We start from the raw sequence: 22,430 nt of genomic DNA on the forward strand, positions 1-22,430 counted from the left end.
GCCCGGGCTAGAGAGACCACAGCGGGACCCCGAGCGCGCACACTGGCGGCCCTGCCCGCCCTCCGGCCGCCCTGTCGTGGGCCCTCGCAGGAGAGTTTGGGACAAGCAGCAGTGGAGGGGTACCCGGAGGTCTTCAGGCGTGGCGCAAGACACCAAGACAGGAGCCCCCGGGAGGGGGAAAGAGGACGTGGGTGCGGACGCCGGCAGGATCCAGCCCAGAGCTGAGTCCTGGCAGGGCGTGAGTCGGGCTGTCTGCCCAACACGGACAGGAGGCTCCTAGGTGGGTGCCAGGGCAGAGTGGGAGGGCGGGAGAAGACGCACAGGATGGATGAGCGGGAGGGACCGCGGAGGCGGACCTCTAGAAGGGGCTCCGCCGACCCGCCAACGTAGGGAGGACAAAAACGATTGGACGTTCCCCGTTGGGAGCGGGCGCCGGACCGAGCTAGTTGACCAGGGCGGGGTCCACCGGAGGGATGGGTGTGTGACTACCCGGACGGCCCCGCGCGCTTGCTCTGGCCTCGCCCTATGCCGTGCGCGGAAGACGCGAGGCTGGCGACCCGGCTCCGGCTCTGGGAGTGCACACTCGTTGGCCCACCGCCCTGGCTCCATAAGGGCGAGTGACCGTAGTCCCCGGGACTCGCAACAGCCCTTCTGGAGCTCCCAGCACTCCCCGTCGCGGCCAGAAGAGACCATCAGTTGGATTGCGAGCGCCCCCCACACCTCTGTTCCCGGCTCTCGCCCCCGCCTCGTGCACTCCCGCCCATCCCCCCACAACGCCTGCGCGCCCGCCTCGGCCCAGCGCGTGTGCACCGGCCACGTGCCCCGCTCGCCCCACCCGCCTTCGCGACCTGCCGGGCCCGGCCGCCGTGCCCCCTGCCCGCGGGCCCCAGCTTTCCGCCCGACGCCCGGGGGCTGGCTGGCCAGGAGTGACCCTAGACCGGGATTATGTCCAGGGGCGAACGCTTTCGAACCAAGTAAAACAACTCAAATGTGGCTGCGCTTGCTCTTTGGGGGCGGGGGAGGCGTGGGTGGGACCGGGAGGGGGGCCTGGACGGGCTGGGCGCGAGGGAGGGAAGGTGAGGGCCTTGGGGTGCGGCGGGAGGAGGGAGAGGGAGGCCTTGGGACATGGGCAGTGGGGGGACGAGGAGAAGAGGTCAGGGCCTCACGGGCCGCCGAACCCCCCGTGAAGGTGCCCGCCGCCCACTCCGCCTCCCAGACCCCGCTGAAAAGAACTGCCCGGTTGGCCGGGTTGGACCACCACCCACTCCGGGTTCGCAGTTCTCCTTTAAGGGGGACCCGCGTGGCCGCAGAGTTGCAAGGAGCTAGATTGCCATTGGCCAGGCCGTGCTACAGGTCGGCGCACGATTGGTTGAGGCTCTGGGCCTCAGCACGCATGCCCCCGCGCGATTGGTCCCGGACTGGCAGAGCCCGCCTCCCTCGGGGAGGACTCAACCCGGGCTCGCGGGTGGAAGGGCCGCGGCCTGCAGGGAACATGGCGGCGGCGGACCTCGCCCAGATCGCCGATGTGGACATCGATTCCGACGGCGTCTTCAAGTACGTGCTGATTCGAGTTCACTCGGCGCGACCCTCCGAGGCCCCGACCGGGGAGAGCAAGGAGATCGTGCGCGGCTACAAGTGGGCCGAGTACCATGGTGAGGGCGGAGCCGGAGGGCGTTTTCGGGGCGGGGCCAGCCGGCTCGGGGGCGGGGCTGAGGGCGAGAGGCGATCCTGTGCTGGGTCTGACCCTGAGCTGGCTCAGGGGAGTCAGGGTCCCGGAGGGCAAGGGGCTGCCGTGGACCGACCCCTGTCTCCTAGTACCAGCGCTCTTGCCCGGGTGCACGCCTTCCTCCCTCTCATGGCGTCCCAGCCCGGAGGAGCTGCTCTCCCGGGGAAGGAGCTGCTCCGAGCCGGAGCGTCCCGTGCCCTGGCCGCCCAGGGGCCGCGGCGGGTGCTGAGCTGCCTTCCCTGTCCCAGCTGACATCTATGACAAGGTTTCGGGCGAGATCCAGAAGAAGGGCTATAGTTGTGAGTGCCTGGGAGGCGGGCGCATCTCTCACCAGAGCCAGGACAAGAAGATCCACGTGTACGGCTACTCCATGGTGAGCCCCAACGGCCGGGTCGGGGTCCAGAGACCAGCTCTCACCAGCTCTCACCAGCACTCACTGCCCTGCCCCCAGAGGCCTGCAGTGCTGGGGTCTCTGGGCTGTGTCAGCTGCTGACTCCTCCCTCCAGTGGCTTGCCCATTTCCCAAGTGGAGCAGGAGGGAGACCCCTGCCTGCCCCTCAGCCCTGGGGGGCCGTGTCCTGTTCCTACATGAGGCCTGGCTGGGCCGCCACTGTCCTCCAGCTCTGGGAGGCACTCCAAGTTTTGGCGTGAAACACAGCAGCCTCTCCCTCTTCCTTCTCTAAGCCGAAGTGGTGACCCCATCTGTCTTGTCACCTGGGATAGCCCTCTGGCTCACCGTGGCAGCCACCTTTCTGCAGGAGAGCTCCCTGGGGCAGGCAGGGAGGGTGGCCGTGTTTGGCTCCCCCCGGGGATGCCCCCCAAGGCAGCTGCTTGGAGTTGCTGTTGGTGGACGCCCAGAGCCAGGACGGGTCTGTAACACAGGCTTCTCTCTCCAGGGTTATGGTCGTGCCCAACACTCCATCTCCACTGAGAAGATCAAAGCCGCGTACCCTGATTACGAGGTCACCTGGGCCGATGATGGCTACTGAGGCCTGCCCAAGGGGCCAGCTGTACCCCCCGGCCAGGACACCAGCCTGGCCCAAGTGCCCCCAGCTCACCTCACCCACAGGAATTAAAAATGTTATCACCTGTGCTGTTGCCCAGATGCTGTGTGTCTTGATTTTTCTGTTTTGGCAGAAAGCCGGAGGTGGCCCTGGAAACAACAGGGCCCCTGCGGGCTGCCCCTCACCCGGCTCCACATCTGGGGGCCCCAGGGAGTGGCAGTGCACACTCAGCCCTTTGTGGTCTGATAAGGGGGCCCTGCACTGCTGCCCCTCTTTATGGCCTGATGGCTCCGCATGTGGCTCCTATGTCCAAGGACATTTGGGAGGAAACTCTGAGCCCTTGTGCAAGGAAGTAGCACCAGGTCCCTCAGAGCCAGCGGACGTCAGTGTCTCCGCATGATCTACTGCTGGTGGTCACACGTGACGTGACCCAGGACCCCTTCCAAGACCAGGTCCCAGGGCACCTGCTCAGCTCCTTCTCCAAATAAATGGCTGAGGCCTCAGAGTTGGAGCTGGGAGCCCCCCTCTCGGGACCACCTCCCCTCCTCCCGTGCAGGGCTGTGGGGGACCAGCTGTGGCAAGCGGATATTGTATCGGGAGGGGAGAGCCAGGCACCGCTGAGCGTGCCTGTCCCCGCGGCTCCCTGTGCTCACAGGTGCCATCTCATGGTGCATGCCCTCTGTGAGCCCACGGCGACCCTCAGGGTCGCCGCTCCGGGCAGGTGCTGTTGTGACCACACGTCACCGATGACGAGACAAGCTCCGGAGGTCTCACCGTGGTCAATGGCAGCCAGATGCCGGGGTCTGTGCCTGGCAACACCCAGCCACACTGCCCGGAACACTCATCGGATAAGTGACTGTCATTTATACGTGGCTAAGCCATCGGGAAGCCGTGGACTGAGTTACGGAGGATGAAGTCCCTGGGTGCTTGGGGCCAGGGACACAGTTGGCACACGCTGGGCTCCCCCCTCTGAGCTCCAGGAGACCTCAGAGCCTCACAGGGTCGGCGATGTGGCTGCAGCCAGTGCCACTGCAGCCCGTCCTACCCCTGCCGGGCCTCTACCAGGCAGGCCTGGGCGGCAGTGGGCACAATGACTGTGGCCCGACCTTTGGTCTAAAGGAGCCAGGCAGGTGGGAGCTGACCTCGGCCAGGGGCCCCTTTCCTGGACCCTTTTACAGCCGGATGTTCCTCCTCACCCACACGGGGTGGGGCCCTCTGACGGGCAGCAGGTACAGAAGGGGCCCAGGCCCCACTGCAGTCAGCACAGTCAGCCCGTGGGGCCACGGGCAGATAACCGGGCAAAAGGGCCACAGGTCGCTCAGGGCGCACACCGTCTGTTCCCACTGGCCTGGCCATGCCTCTGTCCGGCTGCCTCCTGCCTGTCCTGGTCCTGCTCGTGGGTGAGTTGTTGGCTCCGGCTGCTAAAGCAGGGCCGGGCACAGGTGCTGGGCCTGCAGGGGAGGAGGGGTGCCAGGCCCCGGGTGAAGTTGGTGGGAGAGTGGGCAGGCCAAGTCGTCGAGAAAGGGGCAAGAATTCTGCTTCCTCTGGCCCCAATGTCCATAGGTCCCAAGGCAAGACCCTAGTCCACCACGCTTAGACACACGGAGGCCGAGGAGAGGGCGGGGCCCCTCCTAGTAGCTGCTCCAGCTCGCCCCTCCGGCGCTGCCCCCGCTGGGGGCCCTTGGCCCTGTGCTCCCATCCCCCCACGCAGCCACCCTCTCCCAGGCCCGATGGACTCTGCCTGGGCCCGACTGGGAGCCCCAGGTGGCAGGACCCAGCCCTCTCCCCACCTGACTCTTGGCCCGGGGCCCCAGAGCAGGTGAACAGCATCGCAGGTTCCCTGGGACTGAGGGGCCACACTGCCTCCAGCCACCCAGCTGTTTCTCTGTCGGCAGCTGGGCCCCTAGGCTGGACCGGGGTCCCCAGCAACTGCAGGGCCCCCCGCGAGGCCACATGCAACTTCGTGTGTGACTGCCCAGGCTGCTCCGACGAGACCCGCTGTGGTGAGCCAGGGCCGAGCAGGGGTTGGGCGGGCTGGCCCTTGACAGGCAGCCACTGACCTCCCACTCTCCAGGTTACCACGGAGCCTCGCCCGCCCTGGACGCCCCCTTCGCCTGCGACTTCGAGCGGGACCCGTGCGGCTGGCAGGACATCAGCACCTCGGGCTACAGCTGGCTCCGAGACAGGGCAGGAGCCTCCCTGGAGGTTCTGGGGCCTCGCTCAGACCACACGCTCGGCACGGACCTTGGTGAGGCCTGGCTGGGTCTCCATGGCATCCCCTCCCCTCTTTCCTCCCAGCCCCGTGTCCTGACCTCTCTGCTGGGCCAGGCTGGTACATGGCTGTCGGCACCCATCGTGGCAAAGAGGCCTCCACAGCCGTCCTGCGCTCCCCTGTCCTGCATAACGCAGCCTCCACCTGCGAGCTGAGGCTCTGGTTCAACGCGGCCTCTGGAGGTGGGTGCCTGGGACCCTACTGCCTGGTGGGGGTGCCCTGAGGGGAGAGACCCAGAAAGGAAGGAGGGCTGCTGCAGAGCCTGGGAGGGTACCCAGTAGGAGGGACAAGCATCTGAGGGCTGGACCCAGGTAGTAGGCTGGGGGCAGCCCTGGGGCCTGAGTTGCCCCGGGGACCCCCCCACCCCCCCATTCCAGATGTGGCTGAACTGCGGCTAGAGCTGACCCACAGGGCCGAGACCTTGACCCTGTGGCAGAGCTCCGGGCCCTGGGGCCCAGGCTGGCAGGAGCTGGTGGTGGCCACTGGCCGTATCCGGGACGACTTCCAGGTGAGCTAGGGATGGTCTGGGGACTGGGGGCAGCAGGGAGGGTCTGAGCCTGGACTTAAGTCCTAAGGACCCCACTCTTTTCAGGTGACCTTCTCTGCCACTCGAAATGTGACCCACAGGGGTACCGTGGCCTTGGACGATGTTGTCTTCAGGGGCTGTGGGCTGCCCAGTAAGGCCCCCCTGCCATGGGCCGACACTGGGGGGGGGCGTGAGTGGGGGCCCCTCACCTGCTCACACCCGACCCGGATGGTCTCAAGCCTCTCCCCTAGCTGCCCCGGCCCCCGCGGTTTGGGGTCACGGTGATGGGCTGCCCCTCGCCCATCTCAGCCCCCCAGGCACGCTGCCCTCTGGGGCATCACCATTGTGGAAACATGGCCTGTGTGGAGTCCCACCAGTTATGCGACGGAGAGGACAACTGTGGGGACGGCTCAGACGAGGACACGCCCACCTGCCGTGAGCTGGAGGGGCTGCTGCGGACCATCCAGAGAACATGGGGGGGTGGGGGGCAGGGGCGGGTAAAGGAGAGGCCCTGCTGGCAGTCTGAGCACCCCGCCCCTGTCCTCCAGGCCACCACACCACCACCGACTTTGAGACGGGCCTGGGCCCATGGAACCACTCAGAGGGCTGGGCCCGGAACCACAGTGCCGGCGCCGAGCATCCAGCCTGGCCACGCCGGGACCACAGCCAGAACAGCATGCAGGGTGAGGCCCGCCAGGGAGCACTGGTCCTCACCTCCCAGAGCCCCACCAGCCCTGCCCACACCTGTCTCTCCCCAGGCTCCTTCTTGGTCTCCATGGCCGAGCCCAGTGCCCCCGCCGTCCTCTCCAGCCCCGAGTTCCAAGCATCGGGGGCCCACAACTGCTCGGTGAGGCAGGGGACACAGGGCGGCTTGTCCTGGGGGCCTGGGCTGGCAGGTCTCCCTCACCTTGCACGGCTTCTTCTCAGCTCATCTTCTATCACTACCTGCACGGGTCCGTGGATGGCTCCCTGCAATTGTTCCTGCAGACTCGGAGCCCGGGCTCCCCCCAGGTCCCCGTCCTGCTGCGCAGGCGCCATGGGGAGCTGGGGGCCGCCTGGGTCCGAGACCGGGTGGACATCCAGAGCCAGCACCCCTTCCGGGTGAGGCCAGAGAGAGCAGTGGCTGGAGGGGGGAGGGTGGGCACGTGGGAGGTCCGGAGGGCCCCCAGAGCTTGAGCAGAGGAGCTCAGGGGGCGGGGTGCTGGCCCAGGTCCCTCCAGGCTGCCACAGCAGAAGGCTGGTCTGCTTGTCAGTGAGGTCACCCTCCAAGGAAGGAGCCGTCACGATCACAGCCCCTCTTGTGGGGCTGTGGCAGGGCGGTGACCAGAGACGGTGTCCAGTGACATGGAAAGTACAAGGCGGGGGGAGGGCTGGAGGGAGCAGAGCTGGGGAGGATAGAGGGTGCTGGGGTGCGCCCTGAGCCGCCTCCCCGTGCTCTCAGATACTGCTCACTGGGCACACCGGCCCAGGTGGCGTTGTGAGCCTGGATGACCTCATCCTGTCGGACCACTGCCAGCCAGTCCCAGGTGGGCCCGTGAGCCCCTCCCTCCCCAGCAGGAGCACCACTCCTGTCCACCTGACCCCAGTTTTGCCCCCACAGACATGTCCACCCCGTCCCCTGGGCTCTGGGCCCCGGCCCCTGGGCCCCAGCTGTCCAGCCTGCCGCCCCAGGACTTCTGCGAGCCAGGACATCTTCCATGTGGGGACCTGTGTGTCCCCCCAGAACAGCTCTGCGACTTCCAGCACCAGTGCGAGGGGGGCGAGGACGAGCAGGAATGCGGTGAGGGGCATCCCAGGCGGCGGGAGGTGGGGCCCGCCTTCCTCCACACCCTCCCGCTCAGTGGGGCTGCTGTTCCAGGCACCACGGACTTCGAGCCCCCCGAGGCCGGGGGCTGGGAGGATGCCAGTGTGGGGCGGCTGCAGTGGGGGCGTCTCCAGGCCCAAGAGAGTGGAGGCCCTGGCGCAGATGGCGGGGCTGCTGCGGGTGAGGCCCGAGGCCCCCTGCCCACGAACCGAGTCCCCACAGGGGTCCTTGCTCTGCCTCTTCCCACCAGGGACCGTGTCTGCGGTGGGGGTCCCTGGCAGGAATTGGCTCTGAGCCGCCTCGCTCTTCCTCAGGGCATTTCCTGTCCTTGCAGAAGGCCTGGGGACAGCTGACGCCAGAGGCCCGGGTCCTCACCCCTCCCTTGGGCCCCTCGGGCCCCCGCTGTAAGCTCCGCGTGGCTTACTATTTCCACGGTGACCCCCGAGGTACCACGCAGGGGCTTGCGAGAGCTCCCCAGTGCACCCTGCGGGAGGGGGGGGCGGGCCGGGTGGATCCACCAGGACCCCCTCGCCCAGGCTTCCTGGCACTGGTCGTGGTGGAGGGCGGCCGCCGGGAGCCGGTGTGGCAGGCCCCAAGCAGCAGCAGCGGCTGGAAGGCGGACACGGTCCTTATCGGGGCGCGCCGCCGACCTTTCCAGGTGAGGAGGACAGCCTGGGGGTGCGGCGCTCACCAAGCCAGGCCTGACTTAATAGCCCCTCCCTTGTGCTCCTGACGCAGCTGGAATTCGTCAGCCTGGTGGACTTGGACGGCCCTGGCCAGCAGGGTGCTGCAGTGGACGATGTGACCTTGGAGGACTGCAGCCCCGTGACAGCAACTGAGAAGGACTCAGGTTCCAGTCCCTCCCCAGGGGCTTCCACCCAGACCACCCAGACGGACCCTTGGGAGCCCCTGCCCCCTCAGGACACAGGAGGCTCCTGGTGGCGCTGGGCTGTGCTGACCCCCCCGGCCCCCCCCAGAGGTCTCCTGTAACTTTGAGCGGGACACTTGCGGCTGGCACTCCGGCCACCTCACAGATGCCCACTGGCGCCGAATCCAGAGCCGTGGGCCTGGGTACGACCACACCACGGGCCAAGGTAGGGTGGGGGCACCCAGGCCTGGGGAGCAGCTCTCAGAGTCGGGGAGCGGGTGGAGGGCATCGCGGCCATCCTGACCAAGCCCATCCCGGAAGCTGGCATCTTTGCAGCTCAGCCTGGTGTCCCCACGGCAGGCTACTTCTTGCTCCTGGATCCCACGGACCCCCCGGCCCGGGGCCCCGGGGCCCACCTGCTCACCCAGCCCCAGGCCCCAGCAGCCACCCAGGAGTGTCTCTCCTTCTGGTACCACCTCCACGGGCCTCAGATCGGTGAGTGACCCTGGGGCTGGGCGAGGGCTCCCTGTTCTGCCTCTCCAGAGCCCTGGAGGAGAGGCAGGAAGCCACCAGGAGCCGGGCTCTGGCCCTCTCCTACCCTCCCCTGCATCTAGGGACACTGCGCCTGGCAGTGAGGCGGGAAGGAGAGGCAGAAACCCTCCTGTGGTCGCGGAGCGGCACCCACGGCAACTGCTGGCACGAGGCCTGGGCCACCCTGCACCACCAGGCGGGCTCCGGCGCCAAGTACCAAGTGAGGCCCCACGCCTGGGGGGGCGGGGAGGCCGGGCAAGGCCCCCAGCCGCTGACGCCCCTGGTCCCCAGCTGCTGTTCCAGGGCCTCCGAGACGGCTACCACGGGACCATGGCACTGGACGACGTGGCCATGAGGCCTGGGCCCTGCTGGGCCTCCAGGCGGTGCTCCTTTGAGGACTCGGACTGTGGCTTCTCCAGCAGCGGCCAAGGCCTCTGGACACGACAGACCAATGCCACGGGCCATGCCTCCTGGGGCCCCCACACTGACCACACCACAGAGACGGCTCAGGGTACGTGGCAGGGGTCGGGGGTGCCCAGGGGAGTCAGACGCAGGCTGACATTGGCACCCCCCAGGATACTACATGGTGGTGGACACGAGCCCACACGCCCTGCCCCGTGGCCACGTGGCCTCCCTGACCTCAGAGGAGCACCGGCCTCTGACCCAGCCCGCCTGCCTGACCTTCTGGTACCACCTGAGCCTCAGAAACCCAGGTGAGGGGTGGCAGGGGCTGCCCAGGAGCCCCCAACGGGCTGTTCCTTGTGGCAGCTGCTGACCGGGCTGGCCATGTGCTGCGGCAGGCACCCTGCAGGTCCACGTGGAGGAGGCCGGGAGGCAGCAGGTGCTCAGCCTCAGTGCCCACGGGGGCTTTGCCTGGCGCCTGGGAAGTGTGGACGTGCAGGCTGAGAGAGCCTGGAGGGTAAGTGTGGGGGGCAGGGGGCCTTCTCCCCTTCGAGGGCGGTCTGGACCCCGGAGGCGACCCCCCCACCATGCCCGTGCAGGTGGTATTTGAGGCGGTCGCCGCTGGTGTGGAGCGGTCCTACATCGCACTAGACGACCTGCTGCTCCAGGATGGGCCCTGCCCCCGGCCAGGTGGGAGCACCCCCGCTGCCCGGCCCTCGCACCTGCTGCATACCAACCCCAAGACGCCTGGCCCGGCCCTGGACCCAAGAGGGGAAACAGGGGCCGCCCTGCTGACCTGCCTAGGTCTCTCGCAGCTTCCTGTGACTTCGAGGTCGGCCTGTGCGGCTGGAGCCATCTGCCCTGGCCTAGCCTGGGAGGGTTTAGCTGGGACTGGAGCAGTGGGGCTACGCCCTCCCGGTACCCCCAGCCCCCCGTGGACCACACTCTGGGCACAGAAGCAGGTGGGTCTGAGATGCGGAAGAGGCCCACGCCCCACCCCACCGTGGGCCAACGAGCCTAGCCGGTCCAGGCTCCCATCACAGTCGGTGGGGTCCACGCCATCCCGTCAGCCAGCCCGGAGCCCTGCCCTCTCTCATTTCCAGGCCACTTTGTTCTCTTTGAAACCGGTGTGCTGGGCCCAGGGGGCCGGGCGGCCTGGCTGCGCAGCCAGCCTCTGCCCGCCACCGAGTCCTCCTGCCTCCGATTCTGGTACCACGTGGGTTTTCCGGAGCACTTCTGTGAGTGTGGCTGGGCCGCCAGCGCCTGGGTGGCAGGAAGAGCCGGGGCCAGGAGCGGCGCTGACCTGCCCTGACCCCCACTTGCAGACAAGGGGGAGCTGAGGGTGATCCTGAACAGCGAGCGGGGCCAGCTGACCGTGTGGAGCGCCGGCGCACACCGGCGGCACCAGTGGCTGGAAGGCCACGTGGAGGTGGTCAGTGCCGAGGAGTTCCAGGTGAGGCCTGGTGGCCCCTGTGCCTGGAGATCCCAGAGGCCTGGGCAGGACCAGCCTCCTCTCGCCCACGCAACCTCTTCTCCCTCCCCCATCAGATCGTGTTTGAAGCCACACTAAGCGGCCAGCCGGCCCTGGGGCCCATCGCGCTGGACGACGTGGAGTATCTGGCCGGGCAGCCCTGCCAGCGGCCCACATCTAGCCAAGGTGAGCCCTGCCCAGGTCCGCCAGCTCTGCTCGCGTTCAGGGCCCCCGTCAGGCACAGCGGCTCATGGCCCACGTGGTTGCCAGTGGCCCGGCTTCCAGACCGAGAGGCCAGGAAAGTCACCAAGATCGGCCCCGCACCATTCCCTCTCTCCCCCTCTGTCCACTCCCTTTTTAAAAGATTTATTCACGTGCTGAGAGAGAAGGCTCCTGTGCGAGAGCGGGCAGGCAGGGGGAGGGGCGGAGGAGGGTCGTTCAAGCTGACTCCCCGAGCAGGGAGGGCGAGCAGGGTGAGACCGTGATCTGAGCTGAAGTAAGACTCCACACGTCACCAAGCCATGCAGGCGCCCATCTCCTCCCCTTCTAAGCTGGGCCACCCTGGTCCTTGGTCCCTCGGGAGGCCAGCCAGGTCTGCGTCCCCTTCTTGGACCGGCACTGCACGCCCCCACTCCCGCGGAGGGGGCGGGCGCTGCGCAGACCCTGGAGCAGGTGCCCCATCCTGCCAGAGACCAGCAGCAGCTTGTGGAGCTCTTGCTGTCTTGACAGCTGACAAAGGGGCGGGTCCAGCTACCTGCCAGGTCCCTGGCCTCAGCCTGGTGCCCCCCTCCAGCCTACTGGGGCCTCAAGGACGGGCCATCCCACGTGTCCTCAGCTGTCGGGGTAGGGCTGATGGGCAGGGCTTGAGTCCCAGGGCTCACATGCCCACGGCCCACAGGGGACACAGCGCTGGCCGCGTCGGTGCCAACCATCATTGGCAGCGCCCTCCTCGTGCTCATCGTCCTGGTGCTGACTGGACTTGGGGGATGGCGCTGGTTGCAGAAAAAGGGGAGCTACCCCTCCCAGGCCGAGACAGCAGCCGTGGCCCCGGGCTTCGACAACATCGTCTTCAATGCGGTAGGCTCCCCTGGTGAGGCCAGCGGGCAGGGAGACTGCGGGGAAGTCCTCCTGGCCTGGCCTGCCCAGCCGGGGGTGTATACATCCCCCACTCAGAGGCTCCTCTCCTTCCATCTAGGATCATGTTACCCTGCCGGCTTCGCTCACCGACCCCTAGTAGATGGCCCAGAGACTGGCTCCCCAGACAAGCACACCCACCCCGACCGCAGCCCTGTCCAGGGAATAACACCTGCCTCTCCCCCAGGATCCCTGGAGCCCCCAGGCTGTCACCCTGCACAGAGACTGCCACCCACATGCCTGGGGACTGTCCTCACCCCAACAATAAATGCCCTCGCCTGTGAGGGCAGCCCCCACTTATTGGCTGAGGTCCGTGCCTCCTTCTGTGTCAGCAGCAAAGAGGGCTCCCAGGGCTCCGCAGCTGAAAGGATGTGCTTGGGGGTGCCTCCCACACATCTCAGGGACTCGGTGACCACACCAGACAGGACCCAGGGCAAGAGGCACAGAGACAGACACAGTACACCCTGATAAGCCCCTGCCCCTGCCCCAGGCCCAGCAGGCACCTCAACACTCAGGTGGCCCGGCCCAGCCAATGGGATCCTGACCCGAGCCCTGTCCCTGCCTTGCTGGGTGATTCTGCATCTGACTTAGGACAGGGAGAGACCCCCACAGTGCAGGCGATGGACCGAGGAGCAAACGCTTAACCGGGTATAAGGGGGCGTAGAGTGGGTCTGGGTGGTGGGGCGATGTTCTGCTGTGTCCACGATTCTAAATAAAGGTCTCACGTCCACTGTCCCACGGTAGAGGTCCTGTGTCATAAGGGCCCCCATGTCTGCCATCCCATGGTCAAGTTGAAGTGGTCCCCAAAATGATGTGTCTCAAAGCACATGTCACTCGGTGCCCTGTGATGCCGCTGAGGTTACTGGCAGGCCAAGCTGGGGTTCCTGCTCTCCTCACAGGCTCTGAGAAGGAAGGCCACCCCCGTCTCTGAGCTGTCAGAGCCCCTGGTGTGCCACATACCCTCCCTAATAAAACAGAGCAGAATCTTTCCAACCCAGGAAGGGTCCCCCTGGGCACCCACACAGCCAGGTGCTCTCCTCCTACCTGCAGGAAGGCTCCCCTGCCTTGCCATCCCAGGCCACTGGAGAGCCCAAGCCAGGGGAGCACACAGGTCCCCAAGGCAATGCCCACAAAGTGTCCCAGCAAAGGGTGACAAGGAAACAGCGCTGCAGAGTGACCTTCAAGGTCCTCAGGCATCACCCCTCGCCAACACGGCATGTCATGAAACCCGTGTCTTCCTACGCTCTGGGCAAAGTGGTGCACTGACGCCGTGGCAGACCACACTAGACAGCACCGACTCTCCACCAACAGGAAGCACAACCATCGTTTATTGGCTTCTCTGAAGGCCAGACTGGAGACAGCATCTGCTCTTCCCATCGGGTCACCCCACCCCACAGCCCCCGCCAGCGTGAGGTGGTCCCACTCAGAGCCCCCCGGGGAGTCACCCCAAGACCGGGCAGACACTGGGGATGAGAAGGAAAAAAGATCAGGAGAAGCAATACTTTGCAAGGTTTTGTTTGACAGCGGTATGGGGAGAGGGAGTTCCTGGGCAGGGCTGACGCCCCGCGTTCCGCTCGGCCACGTGAAGAGACCCACGCTGGCGCTGGTGGTCAAGGGGAACCAGCCAGACAAGATCAGCCGGAACGCACTGATTTCGAGGCTTTGTGTTCATTTCGCCCTTGGCCCCTTCTCAATCGGCTTCCCGATGTCCTTCCCCCGGAGCTTGAGGCCTGAAAGAGCCATTGGCCCACTCACCGCCGCGACGGCCACTCCAGGACCCGAGAGGCAGGACAGCGGCACAGCGCTCCCAGCCATCACCCCCCAAGGTGGCAGCAGCACCCACCCTACCCTTGAGCACCAGCCCCCCTCCTCCACAGGAAGGAGCCGGAGAGAGCAAGGAGGCCAAGGACCACCCCCTCCAGTCCCGGCTGGGCTCAGCCCACAGTCCGAGCGCCTGCTAACCTTCCAGGGTAGAGGGCAGCTGTCCCCTCCCAGAACTAGGGCTCCAGTGCTCTGGGAGCTCCACATGCTCGGTGCCACACTGACACCACGGGGTGGCCACTGAGCCTTCTCTCCACAGGCCCAGAGGACGCTGACCAGCAACAAAGCAGGGGTAGAGGAAACGTGAAAGCCGGGGCTCGGCGCGCAGACGACACTCAGACAACAAACTTGGGAATTTCTTAAGGGTCTGGAGAATTCGGCAGCCTCGGGGGCCTTCCTGTGCTTGGCAGCTGCCCTGTACCTGGTCAGGCAGCAGCAGGGACCCGATAAAGGACCAAAGGACACTCACCGATAGCTCTCTCGATTTTGCCCAGAACCTGGTTATTAGGAATGGCCCGTCCACTCTCGTAGTCTGCGATGACCTGCGGCTTCTCATTGATTTTCTAAAGAGACGGATTTTGCACGTGACAACTCCAACAACAGCAGGTCACAAAATGAGCACACAGCCAAGGGAGTCGCCACGAGCACCACCTTCCATGGCAACACGTGGGCCAAGGGCCTTCCTAGGTGCCCGCCCTCAGAGGCCCCGGGGTCTGCACACGATGGAAGCCATGCCACATTCAATAGGAAGATGACAGCTGGCCCGATACAGCTTCCCCAGGGGCTCCCAGGGCCAAGCGCCACTGAGAGCCGCGCCCAGCCGTGTGGCAGTGCGTTCTGACCACCGACCTCCCTCCTGCCCAGCCGCAGCCTGGGAGAAAGGGCCCTGCCATGCTCACCGTGGCCAAGTCCTTCTGTGTCAGCCCCTTGCTCTGCCGGCCCTGCTGGATCACCTTGCCCACCTCCAGGGTCACGCGATCGTGGTGCAGCTCCTCGGTCTCCCGGTCCAGCTTGGCCGTGTTCTTGGTGATTGAGTGCTGTCTGTTCTGGCCGGCGGCCCCTGCACCGGCACGAGGCAAAAGCACAGCACAGGGTTTGCCACGAACCCCCAACAAAGCCACTTCAGAACAGGAAGCAAGCCCACAGGCGGCCTGTGCCACAGTGACCTGGGAAGCCAGGCACCAAAACACAGGGAACCCCACGGGCTTAAGAGCATGGGGCGCAGAACCTTGTGTGAGTTCTCGCCTGACTACACCCTGCACCGCTGCTCTGCTAAGACCCCAGCCCACCTCCAGCCCCCCGCAGCTGTCCCAACACCCCGGGGGCATGGCAGGTGTGCTGATGCCTGGGGCAGAGAGCACCCGAGAGCACCCCGCGTTTGGTGAGGAAGCACACAACTCACATTTCTTGGAAGTCTCCACATCCTCTCCTCGTCTCTGAGCCGCCAAGATGGCCTAAAAACGCGGACAGTTTCCGGTCAAAATCCGATCTGCAGACACCAGCGCCGGCTGCTGTGGGCCGGTCAGTCCGCTGTGGACGTCCAGGGCCTGTGCAGCTCAGGCGACCTGGCCCACAGCTCGTGTCCTTAAGCTCTGTCCAAGCCAGACAAGCAAGGCCGAGTCGAAGGCCCAAGCTCAGCACACAAAACCCTCCGCCCTCCGGTACCACGAGCTGACGACCGATCTTCCGCAGAAGCAGCAAGGGACACCCGGAGCTGGCCGGCATCAGACTCCCCGGCCACTCCGACTCCTAACACGAGAGCCACGGCCCACGCCCCCGAACGTCGCCAGCAAGACCAACACCCTGTGACCTCCACCCGCCAAATGTTAGGAAGACGTACTTCCCGACTGGAACGCCTCACAGAGGCCACGGGCCGAGACAGCGGTGGCACGTTCAGAGACACTTCCAACACGTGTCCACGTGACTGCTAGCTCGTACTAAGTTTCCTCGGGGAAAAAGGACAGTGGGTTTGGTTCTGACCCCGCAAGCGAGCAACTCAGGGCAGGTCAGGGAATGCCAGTTCCTGGGGCTGCAGCTAATCCGGGCCCAGACCGGGCAGGTGGGTATAGGCCCAAGGCCCCCCAAGGGTAGACACTTAGCAGAGGGGCAATGACTAGCCCCTCCACACTTGCGTTGGACTCACACGTGAACTGTGGGTGGATAAGCCAAGCTAGGAACCTTCTCTCCCTCTCAGAGCCTGTCACCTTCGCTCCAGTGACCCAGAAGCAGAGTCCACCTGTGCCCTGGGTCTCTAGGCCACCTCGGTGCAGGGACAGGGGCTGCCTGCATCCCAAAACAGACCTCAGTGACGCTCCACAGCCAGCCTTGGGCGGGCCAAACACTGGCAGAGGAGACCCTGCGTGCACCAAGACGGCCCCGCCCCCTATCTGCACCCCAGTCCCTCTGGGGGTACTCCCCCTCCCCTGGGCCCCTGCTCACCCCATCCCCGCTGACACTGGCCACAAGCCCACCCCGGCCGCATTCAGAGCCTCCACCACCTGGGGCCTTACCTGGGCCTCCCCACCACGCACGCATCACTGGCCCCAAACACTGCTGGACCCTTCCACAGCCCTCCCGGGCCCAGCGGTCCACGCCCCCACCCCTGTCCTCCCCCTGTCCTCCCACCACCCCACCGGCCCTCCTACGCTCTGCGCCCAGGCCCTCCCTTCTCCCTGGCCCCTGGCCCTTTCCCCCACCCGACCTCTGTCGCACACCGTCTCCGCCCGGCCATCTTCCCTGCCCCGGTCTCCGGCCTCCCATCCCGGGCGCCATGCCCTCACCCCCGGCCCTGGCTGGTCCCCCCAGCCTAGTCCTGGCCCACGCAGCCCCGGTCCCCAGCCTCGTCCCCGGCCCGGCCCCGCCCGCCCGCACCCGCACCTCCCGCCCCGCGCCCCGGCCCCGCCCCGCGTCCTCCGCCCGGCCGCCCTGAGTCCCGAGGCCCGCCCGGCGCCGCACCTGCTTGGACTTGGCCTGGGCGGCCGTGGGGCCCTTCTTGCGCAGCACCGTCACCGTGTCCCAGTCGCTCTCGGCCATGGCTGGCGGGCAGGTCCGGCGGTCCGTCCGGCGGCTCCGCGGCAGCTGCTGGAGACCCGGCGACGCGACGTCCCCTCGTCGCTCGGCCGCTTCCGGCGCCGGCCGCCGACCCGCCCCCGCCTCCCCATTGGCCGGCGGCCCGGGGGGGCGGGCACTTCCCGCGGCTCCCGCCCAATCCGCGCCCGGCTCGTCCCCGCGGGCGGCGGGCGGCGCGCGACGTGGGGCGGGAGACGTCGGGGCCGTGCGCTGTCCGGGCGCCGAGGGGCGGGCGAGCGGGCGGTGGGGGAGCGGGGAGCCCCGCAGCGGAGCGGGGGCCTCGGAGGGGGTGCGGGGCGCCGAGGGGAGAGGGGGCGCGGGGAGAGGAGGAGGGGTGCGGTGCGGCCGTGCAAGGGAGAGGGTGCGGGTGGGAGGGGCCGGTGCTTGGGGGCGCGCCGGGAGGACGGGACCCCCGGAGCCGCGGCCGGTGCAGAGGGGGCTGCGGGGGAGCTGCCGTGGACTCGGACGCAGGGTGCGTGTTCTGTGCGGCCGCCCCGCGTGCGCCCTGCAGTCGGGTCCCTGCCGTCGGGTCCGTGCGGCAGCGGGGCTGGGGCGGGCCTCAAGCCTGTGCACTTGGAACGGCTAAAAACACAGGTAAAACCGTAAAAATAAGGTTCGTTACAAAAGTCAGTATTCTTCCGGAGCGTGTGTAGCTCGTGTGACCTTCGAAACGCGCCTCCCTTTCCCCTACAGTAGTGGACAGCCCTTCGCGGTAACGGATAGACAGAAGGTCTGACCCGCACCACAGGCATCACAGAATTTGAGAAAAAAATAACACTCGTGTGAATTTACAAGTGCGTCGCATGCTCCTTGGACGCCACGTCATGACTTTGCGGAACTGTTCTGTGAAAAACCAGGACTGCTCAGACACTTCCCCAGGGCGCTTGGTAGGATCTGTATCCAACGCTGGTCCTGACGTTGGTTTGGGTGACACCTGGGGCTCCGCACAGACGCTCCTCCAGGATGATGCTCCACGGATAGAAGTCTGATGAGTGCAGTCCGCGCCCAGACAGAAGAAAGGCGAACGGTATATTACGTCGTACCTACTGGTTATGGAACTACTTATCAGAGGAGACGGCTTCTGGTTTACCCTGCTGTTGGGGAGAACCAAGTCCTCCGCTCCCAATCCGCAGACTGATTTCTGATTCACACCACAAATCTTGTGTCTTCCTCACGTCCACGTGCTTATGCTGTGCAGGGGGTAATTGGCAGCCACAGAAGACCACCCAACCCAGGAAAGGCAGGCAAGACTGAGCATCATAAAACATCCCATAAACCGCAGCTAAGCACATCCCCACTCAAGGTTGCCCTATGGGGTCCCAAAAGCGCTTGTGATCGGCCAGAAAGAGGGACGAAGAAACAGTCCACGTGAAAAGAGGCTGTGGTCTTAACTAATGGTGGTTAAAATAAGTCCAGGAGCTTCGCTGACATTTGGCCATGTGAACCCACTGCTGGAATCTCAGCAGGAGACGTTGCATCAGCTCCGTAATGTTGCAACTGCCCTGCTTGGCTCAGACCCAGAGAACAATTACCTAGACCTCCGTGTCCTCTGTCTGTGCGGGGGGTCTGCCATCTAGCCTTTGGTCAGGATGCCAGGCCTGAGGCTGCAAAGACTTCCAGTGCCTCTGTCCTTGTGGCGCCCTCTCTGAGCAGGACACGGGCGATGCAGGTGTCTGTACCCACCCCCAACACCTATGCTTACCTGTGCACACCCTCTCCTGGCTCTGGGTGCTTCCCATTTCCTCAGCGTCCCGGGACGAGTAGCCTCAGGCATGCAGCTGTAGCAGGTGTCAGGAGAACCAGCTCTAGGAGCGTCCATATTCCCTCCAGGGGTGCCACGCCAGTCACGTTAATGACCCCTCTGCCCGAATCGTTTGCAGTAAGCAGTCTACCGGTGGGGCGCCTGGGTGGCTCAGTGGGTTAAGCCTCTGCCTTCGGCTCAGGTCATGATCCCAGGGTCCTGGGATCGAGCCCCGCATCGGGCTCCCTGCTCAGCGGGGAGCCTGCTTCCTCCTCTCTCTCTGCCTGTCTCTCTGCCTACTTGTGATCTCTGTCAAATAAATAAAATCTTAAAAAAAAAAAAAAGCAGTCTACCAGTGTTACCCATTTACCTTCATACACAGAGACGAGCAAACAATTCTGATGCCTTCTGGAAGGCAAAAATCTGAGCGGTTTCTGCATTTCTAATATAAAGTTTAAACATTGTATCCCTAGTGAAAAACTAGCACTAAGTGTTACCAACTAAAAACCATCTAGCAAAATGTCATGAATGTGAGAGTCTGCACACCTCAAGAAGGAAGGATTATTCACACATCTCAGGACTATTCACAGTTAGGGGCAGACAGACGCTAAGGTGTTTCTGTGATTCCCCCTCCTGGCAGTCCAGCCTTTGTGCGAGCCCCTCCCCCCCTAAAATATCTTTTTTTACTGTAGTCAAATACAATTAACATGAAGTTACCATCTTCACCATTTTGAGCGTACAGCTTAGTATTAGATATACTTGTGCTGTTGGGAAACCGTCCCTATCCATCAATGCCATGACTTCGTTTTGTAGACCTGAAGCTCTGTCCCCCTTCGCTAACTTCTCATCCTGCATGCCCCCCACCCCCCCACAAGCCCTCGGCACCCACCATTCTACCTTCTGCGATTCCAGCAAGTGGAATCCTTCAGTATTTGCCCTGTTGTGACTGGCTCTCGTAGCAGTGTCCTCAAGGCTCACAGGTCTCAGAACAGGTGTCAGACCCTCCTTCCTTACTGTGGGGGACACTATTCCATTGCCTGTACAGCCCTCGTTCTGTCCATCTGTCCACCCACGGGCACTGGCTGCTTCCCCCATTAGCTCTTATGAATAGGGGTAGAATTTCATGATGTGGTTTTCTACCCCAATCATTTGCTCAGCACTTTGGGCCTTCAGAGTTTAGAAAATAATGCCCTTTGGTTTGCAGATATTCTCTTGTGCTATTTTTTTTTTTTATAACATCTTCTCTCTTGTCAGCTTCCACTCCCAGGTACCCCTGTCACTTGTGATCTCTCTGTCTGTCAAATAAATAAAAATCTTTTTTTTAAAAGATTTTATTTATTTATTTGACAGACAGAGAGATCACAAGTAGGCAGAGAGACAGGCAGAGAGAGGAGGAAGCAGGCTCCCCGCCCAGCAGGGAGCCCAACCCAGGACCCTGGGATCATGACCTGAGCTGAAGGCAGAGGCTTTAACCCACTGAGCCACCCAGGCGCCCCAATAAATAAAAATCTTAAAAAAAGAGAGAGAGAGAGAGAGAGAGACCACATCCATGTGGTGACAGCGTCTGAGTGACTTTCCAGCTGCCGAGATGTCTGAAAGCCAGGAGGACGGGCTGTGTTTACGGAGACACGGGCGGAAGCACAATTCTAGAACGCAGTGAAAGCTGCATCTCTGGGACCCCTGCCAAATGTATCTTTCATAAGGTCATCCCTAGTCCGTGGCTTTGCGTGAAATTACCAGAATTCAGTTTAATAAAAAGTGTCCTTTGACCAACAATGGGCAGAAATAGATGGCACATGTGGCTGGCTGTGTACTGAATGTGACAAGGAGAAAAGGATCGATCACGACAAAACCGTTGTCAAATTTGCAGACGTTGAGCCTCAAAAACAGAGATTGGGCCCTAACACTCACTACTGTGGAAAAACTTGTGTTGGTATAAGTATTCCCTTGTTTTTGAGAAAATACAACAAAGTAAAGAAAGTTTTAATCCATCATTTTTTCCTTGTTTATACTTTCTGTTGACTGTATTTGCTTTCTTTTTTGCTGGCACAACCGTGTACGTGAAGTTCAGACAAAGCACATTTTTACTGCTTTGTCTTCCGACCACTGTCCTCCCTGAACACGCGTGGTGGTGTGGAGGGGGCACTGAGAAGGACCCAGCCAGCCAGCCGTTAGTGAGGACTGGGGAGGCCCGTGTGCGGGAGAAGGCAGGGCTGTGACCCCGGGAGGGAGCAGGGGCCGCAAGACGGCGCACCGGGGAGCGACTCGCTTCAGCCCCTGTCAGGCTCCGCAGGAGGGCGGCGGGGCAACAGGGAGAGAAGGGAGGCCGCGGGCCGAGCGGGGGTGCTGATGGGTGTGGCCCGGGGCGGGGAAGCAAGGAGGGCCGGCGGACAGGCGGGAGGGCCAGCGGCGGGGGTGCCCGCCAGGCCCAAGCAGGCTGAGTCCGGGACCAGGGTTCGAGCCCCAGGGCGGAGGCAGCGGCGGGGGCCCAGGCTAGCCCGCGTGGCAGGGCGGAGAGAGGCCCGGAGGGACACTTGGAGCCTCCCAGACGCCGGGCTGGGGGCCTTGGCCAAGCGCTCGCCTTGGCGGGTCCGGGTGTGAGAGAAGCTGTGCACGCACGGCTGGCCGGTGTGAAGCGAGGCGGTGCCCGCAAAGCCCCCGCGGAGAGCAGGTGCGCGGGGCTCCCGGCCCGGCGGCAGTTCCGGCGGAGGCCGGCAGGCGGCGAGCGCAGACCGGCGCGGCGCCCGCGTGGGCGGGACGAGGAGGGCGAGGACCGGGGCAGTGCGGTTTAGCGCCGCAGGTGGCCCCTGGGACCTGCGCTCCGTCCGGCCGTTACCGACCATGCCTTCAGCTATCCAACAAGAACAAGCCAGGAACTGAGCCCCGAATGAGGCCAAAGCGACCACCGACCTCCAGGGACCCACATCTGGGGGAGGAAACTCAGCACTGACTGTAGTCACATGGGGCACGGGAAAGGGAACCCTCTTAACACAAGGCCGCCAGGGGAGAGACTCATCTTTATTTGGAGACCTGAGGACCTCCAGAAGCCCCAGGCAGATGCCAAGTACCTGGGAGAGGCAGGGAGCTGGTCCATGGGAGGGTCTGGCTGGTGCAAAGGCCCCGGGGCCAGGTCTGCCTGGTGGGCAGAGGCTAGGGATGGCCTGGGCATTTTTCTTTAGATATCTCTACACCCAACATGGGTCTCAAACGCACAACCCCAAGATCAAGAGTCACATGCTCCACCGACTGAGCCACCCAGCTGCCCTGAGCCTGGGCATTTTTTAATTCTGCATGTGAGGTTGTCGCCTGGGCCTTTGGCTTTGGGGTATGGTGCGGCATTTGCGTTCTGAGGTTGGCTGAAGGAAGGAGAGTGTTAAATGGAGTAGGGAACGAGCTGCTTCTGGGTGGGGGAATTTGGGGTGATCTTTGCTTTCTTCGTGGTACTTTCCTGTTGTTTTCCAGAGCTTCTGAAGTGAGCTTCTGTTGCCTAAAACACAAATGTTTTTCAATCAGTTATAACATCAGGTGGGGAGGGTGTATAGTGAACATGTCCCTTCCTCTTCTCTCCTCACCACTGTTAGGACTTTCTGCGCATCTCTCCAAGTCCACAGAGTACGAATGGCCATGGAGATGGTGGTCCATGTCTGCTGGCAGAGCACGCTGTGTCCCATGCGTGTTGGTCACCACCATGCCTTCTCCACCAGCAGCGTCCAGCACAGGCTCCCATGGCTGGGGCCAGCTCCAGGCTGGCCCTTCAAAACACCTTTGTGGGGGGGGGGGCTGGCATCCTCCTCACTGCAGTTCTGGGACGCCCCCAGGATGAGCCTGTCCCAGCGCTGGCTGCTGACAAGTCAGCCACAGGACCTCGGAGCCTTGTGTGTTTCTCATTTTTGAGGGGGTTGCCCTGGGGGAGGGCTGGCTTTCCCGCCACTTTGTGGGCGGGGGAGCCCCCCTTGGCAGGCCTTCTGGAAAGGCGCTGTCAGATGACCGCACAGTGAGAGCAAAACCAGCTTCCTTCAGAAGCTGCGGGCCCAGGCTCACCTTCACAGATCTGAGAATTGA

General features: G+C 64.1%; 3 protein-coding genes and 1 long non-coding RNA gene across 4 annotated transcripts; 2 read left to right on the top strand and 2 right to left on the bottom strand.

Moving 5' to 3' along the window:
* The first annotated feature begins 1,370 nt into the window (after positions 1 to 1,370).
* Positions 1,371 to 2,830, top strand: PHPT1 (phosphohistidine phosphatase 1). The gene is made up of 3 exons (XM_047700763.1): positions 1,371 to 1,652; positions 1,975 to 2,099; positions 2,622 to 2,830. The coding sequence occupies exons 1-3, from the start codon at positions 1,394 to 1,396 to the stop codon at positions 2,712 to 2,714; spliced, it is 477 nt and encodes a 158-aa protein (XP_047556719.1). The 5' UTR covers positions 1,371 to 1,393; the 3' UTR covers positions 2,715 to 2,830.
* Positions 2,831 to 3,847: 1,017 nt separating this feature from the next.
* MAMDC4 (MAM domain containing 4) lies at positions 3,848 to 12,472 on the top strand. The gene is made up of 29 exons (XM_047700790.1): positions 3,848 to 4,129; positions 4,625 to 4,732; positions 4,804 to 4,977; positions 5,058 to 5,183; positions 5,379 to 5,509; positions 5,594 to 5,678; positions 5,837 to 5,962; positions 6,076 to 6,210; positions 6,286 to 6,374; positions 6,455 to 6,628; positions 6,969 to 7,053; positions 7,128 to 7,307; positions 7,386 to 7,511; positions 7,646 to 7,777; positions 7,868 to 7,989; positions 8,070 to 8,181; positions 8,309 to 8,425; positions 8,560 to 8,694; positions 8,814 to 8,950; positions 9,022 to 9,241; positions 9,306 to 9,443; positions 9,531 to 9,649; positions 9,732 to 9,822; positions 9,948 to 10,094; positions 10,236 to 10,370; positions 10,458 to 10,585; positions 10,681 to 10,789; positions 11,502 to 11,680; positions 11,799 to 12,472. Exons 1-29 carry the CDS (start codon positions 4,084 to 4,086, stop codon positions 11,835 to 11,837), a joined length of 3,645 nt encoding a protein of 1,214 aa, XP_047556746.1. The 5' UTR covers positions 3,848 to 4,083; the 3' UTR covers positions 11,838 to 12,472.
* Positions 12,473 to 13,236: 764 nt separating this feature from the next.
* EDF1 (endothelial differentiation related factor 1) lies at positions 13,237 to 16,697 on the bottom strand. Its single transcript, XM_047700791.1, has 5 exons — positions 16,514 to 16,697; positions 14,961 to 15,012; positions 14,458 to 14,618; positions 14,028 to 14,121; positions 13,237 to 13,467 (listed from the first exon to the last, which is right to left on the bottom strand). Exons 1-5 carry the CDS (start codon positions 16,589 to 16,591, stop codon positions 13,406 to 13,408), a joined length of 447 nt encoding a protein of 148 aa, XP_047556747.1. The 5' UTR covers positions 16,592 to 16,697; the 3' UTR covers positions 13,237 to 13,405.
* A 4,915-nt stretch (positions 16,698 to 21,612) lies between these two features.
* Positions 21,613 to 22,010, bottom strand: LOC125083299 (uncharacterized). The gene is made up of 2 exons (XR_007122235.1): positions 21,941 to 22,010; positions 21,613 to 21,855 (listed from the first exon to the last, which is right to left on the bottom strand). It is a non-coding gene; the product is annotated as an uncharacterized LOC125083299 (long non-coding RNA).
* Between the last annotated feature and the right edge of the window lie 420 nt (positions 22,011 to 22,430).

This window comes from Lutra lutra, chromosome 13, assembly GCF_902655055.1.
Source record: "Lutra lutra chromosome 13, mLutLut1.2, whole genome shotgun sequence".
NCBI classification, from domain to species: domain Eukaryota; kingdom Metazoa; phylum Chordata; class Mammalia; order Carnivora; family Mustelidae; genus Lutra; species Lutra lutra.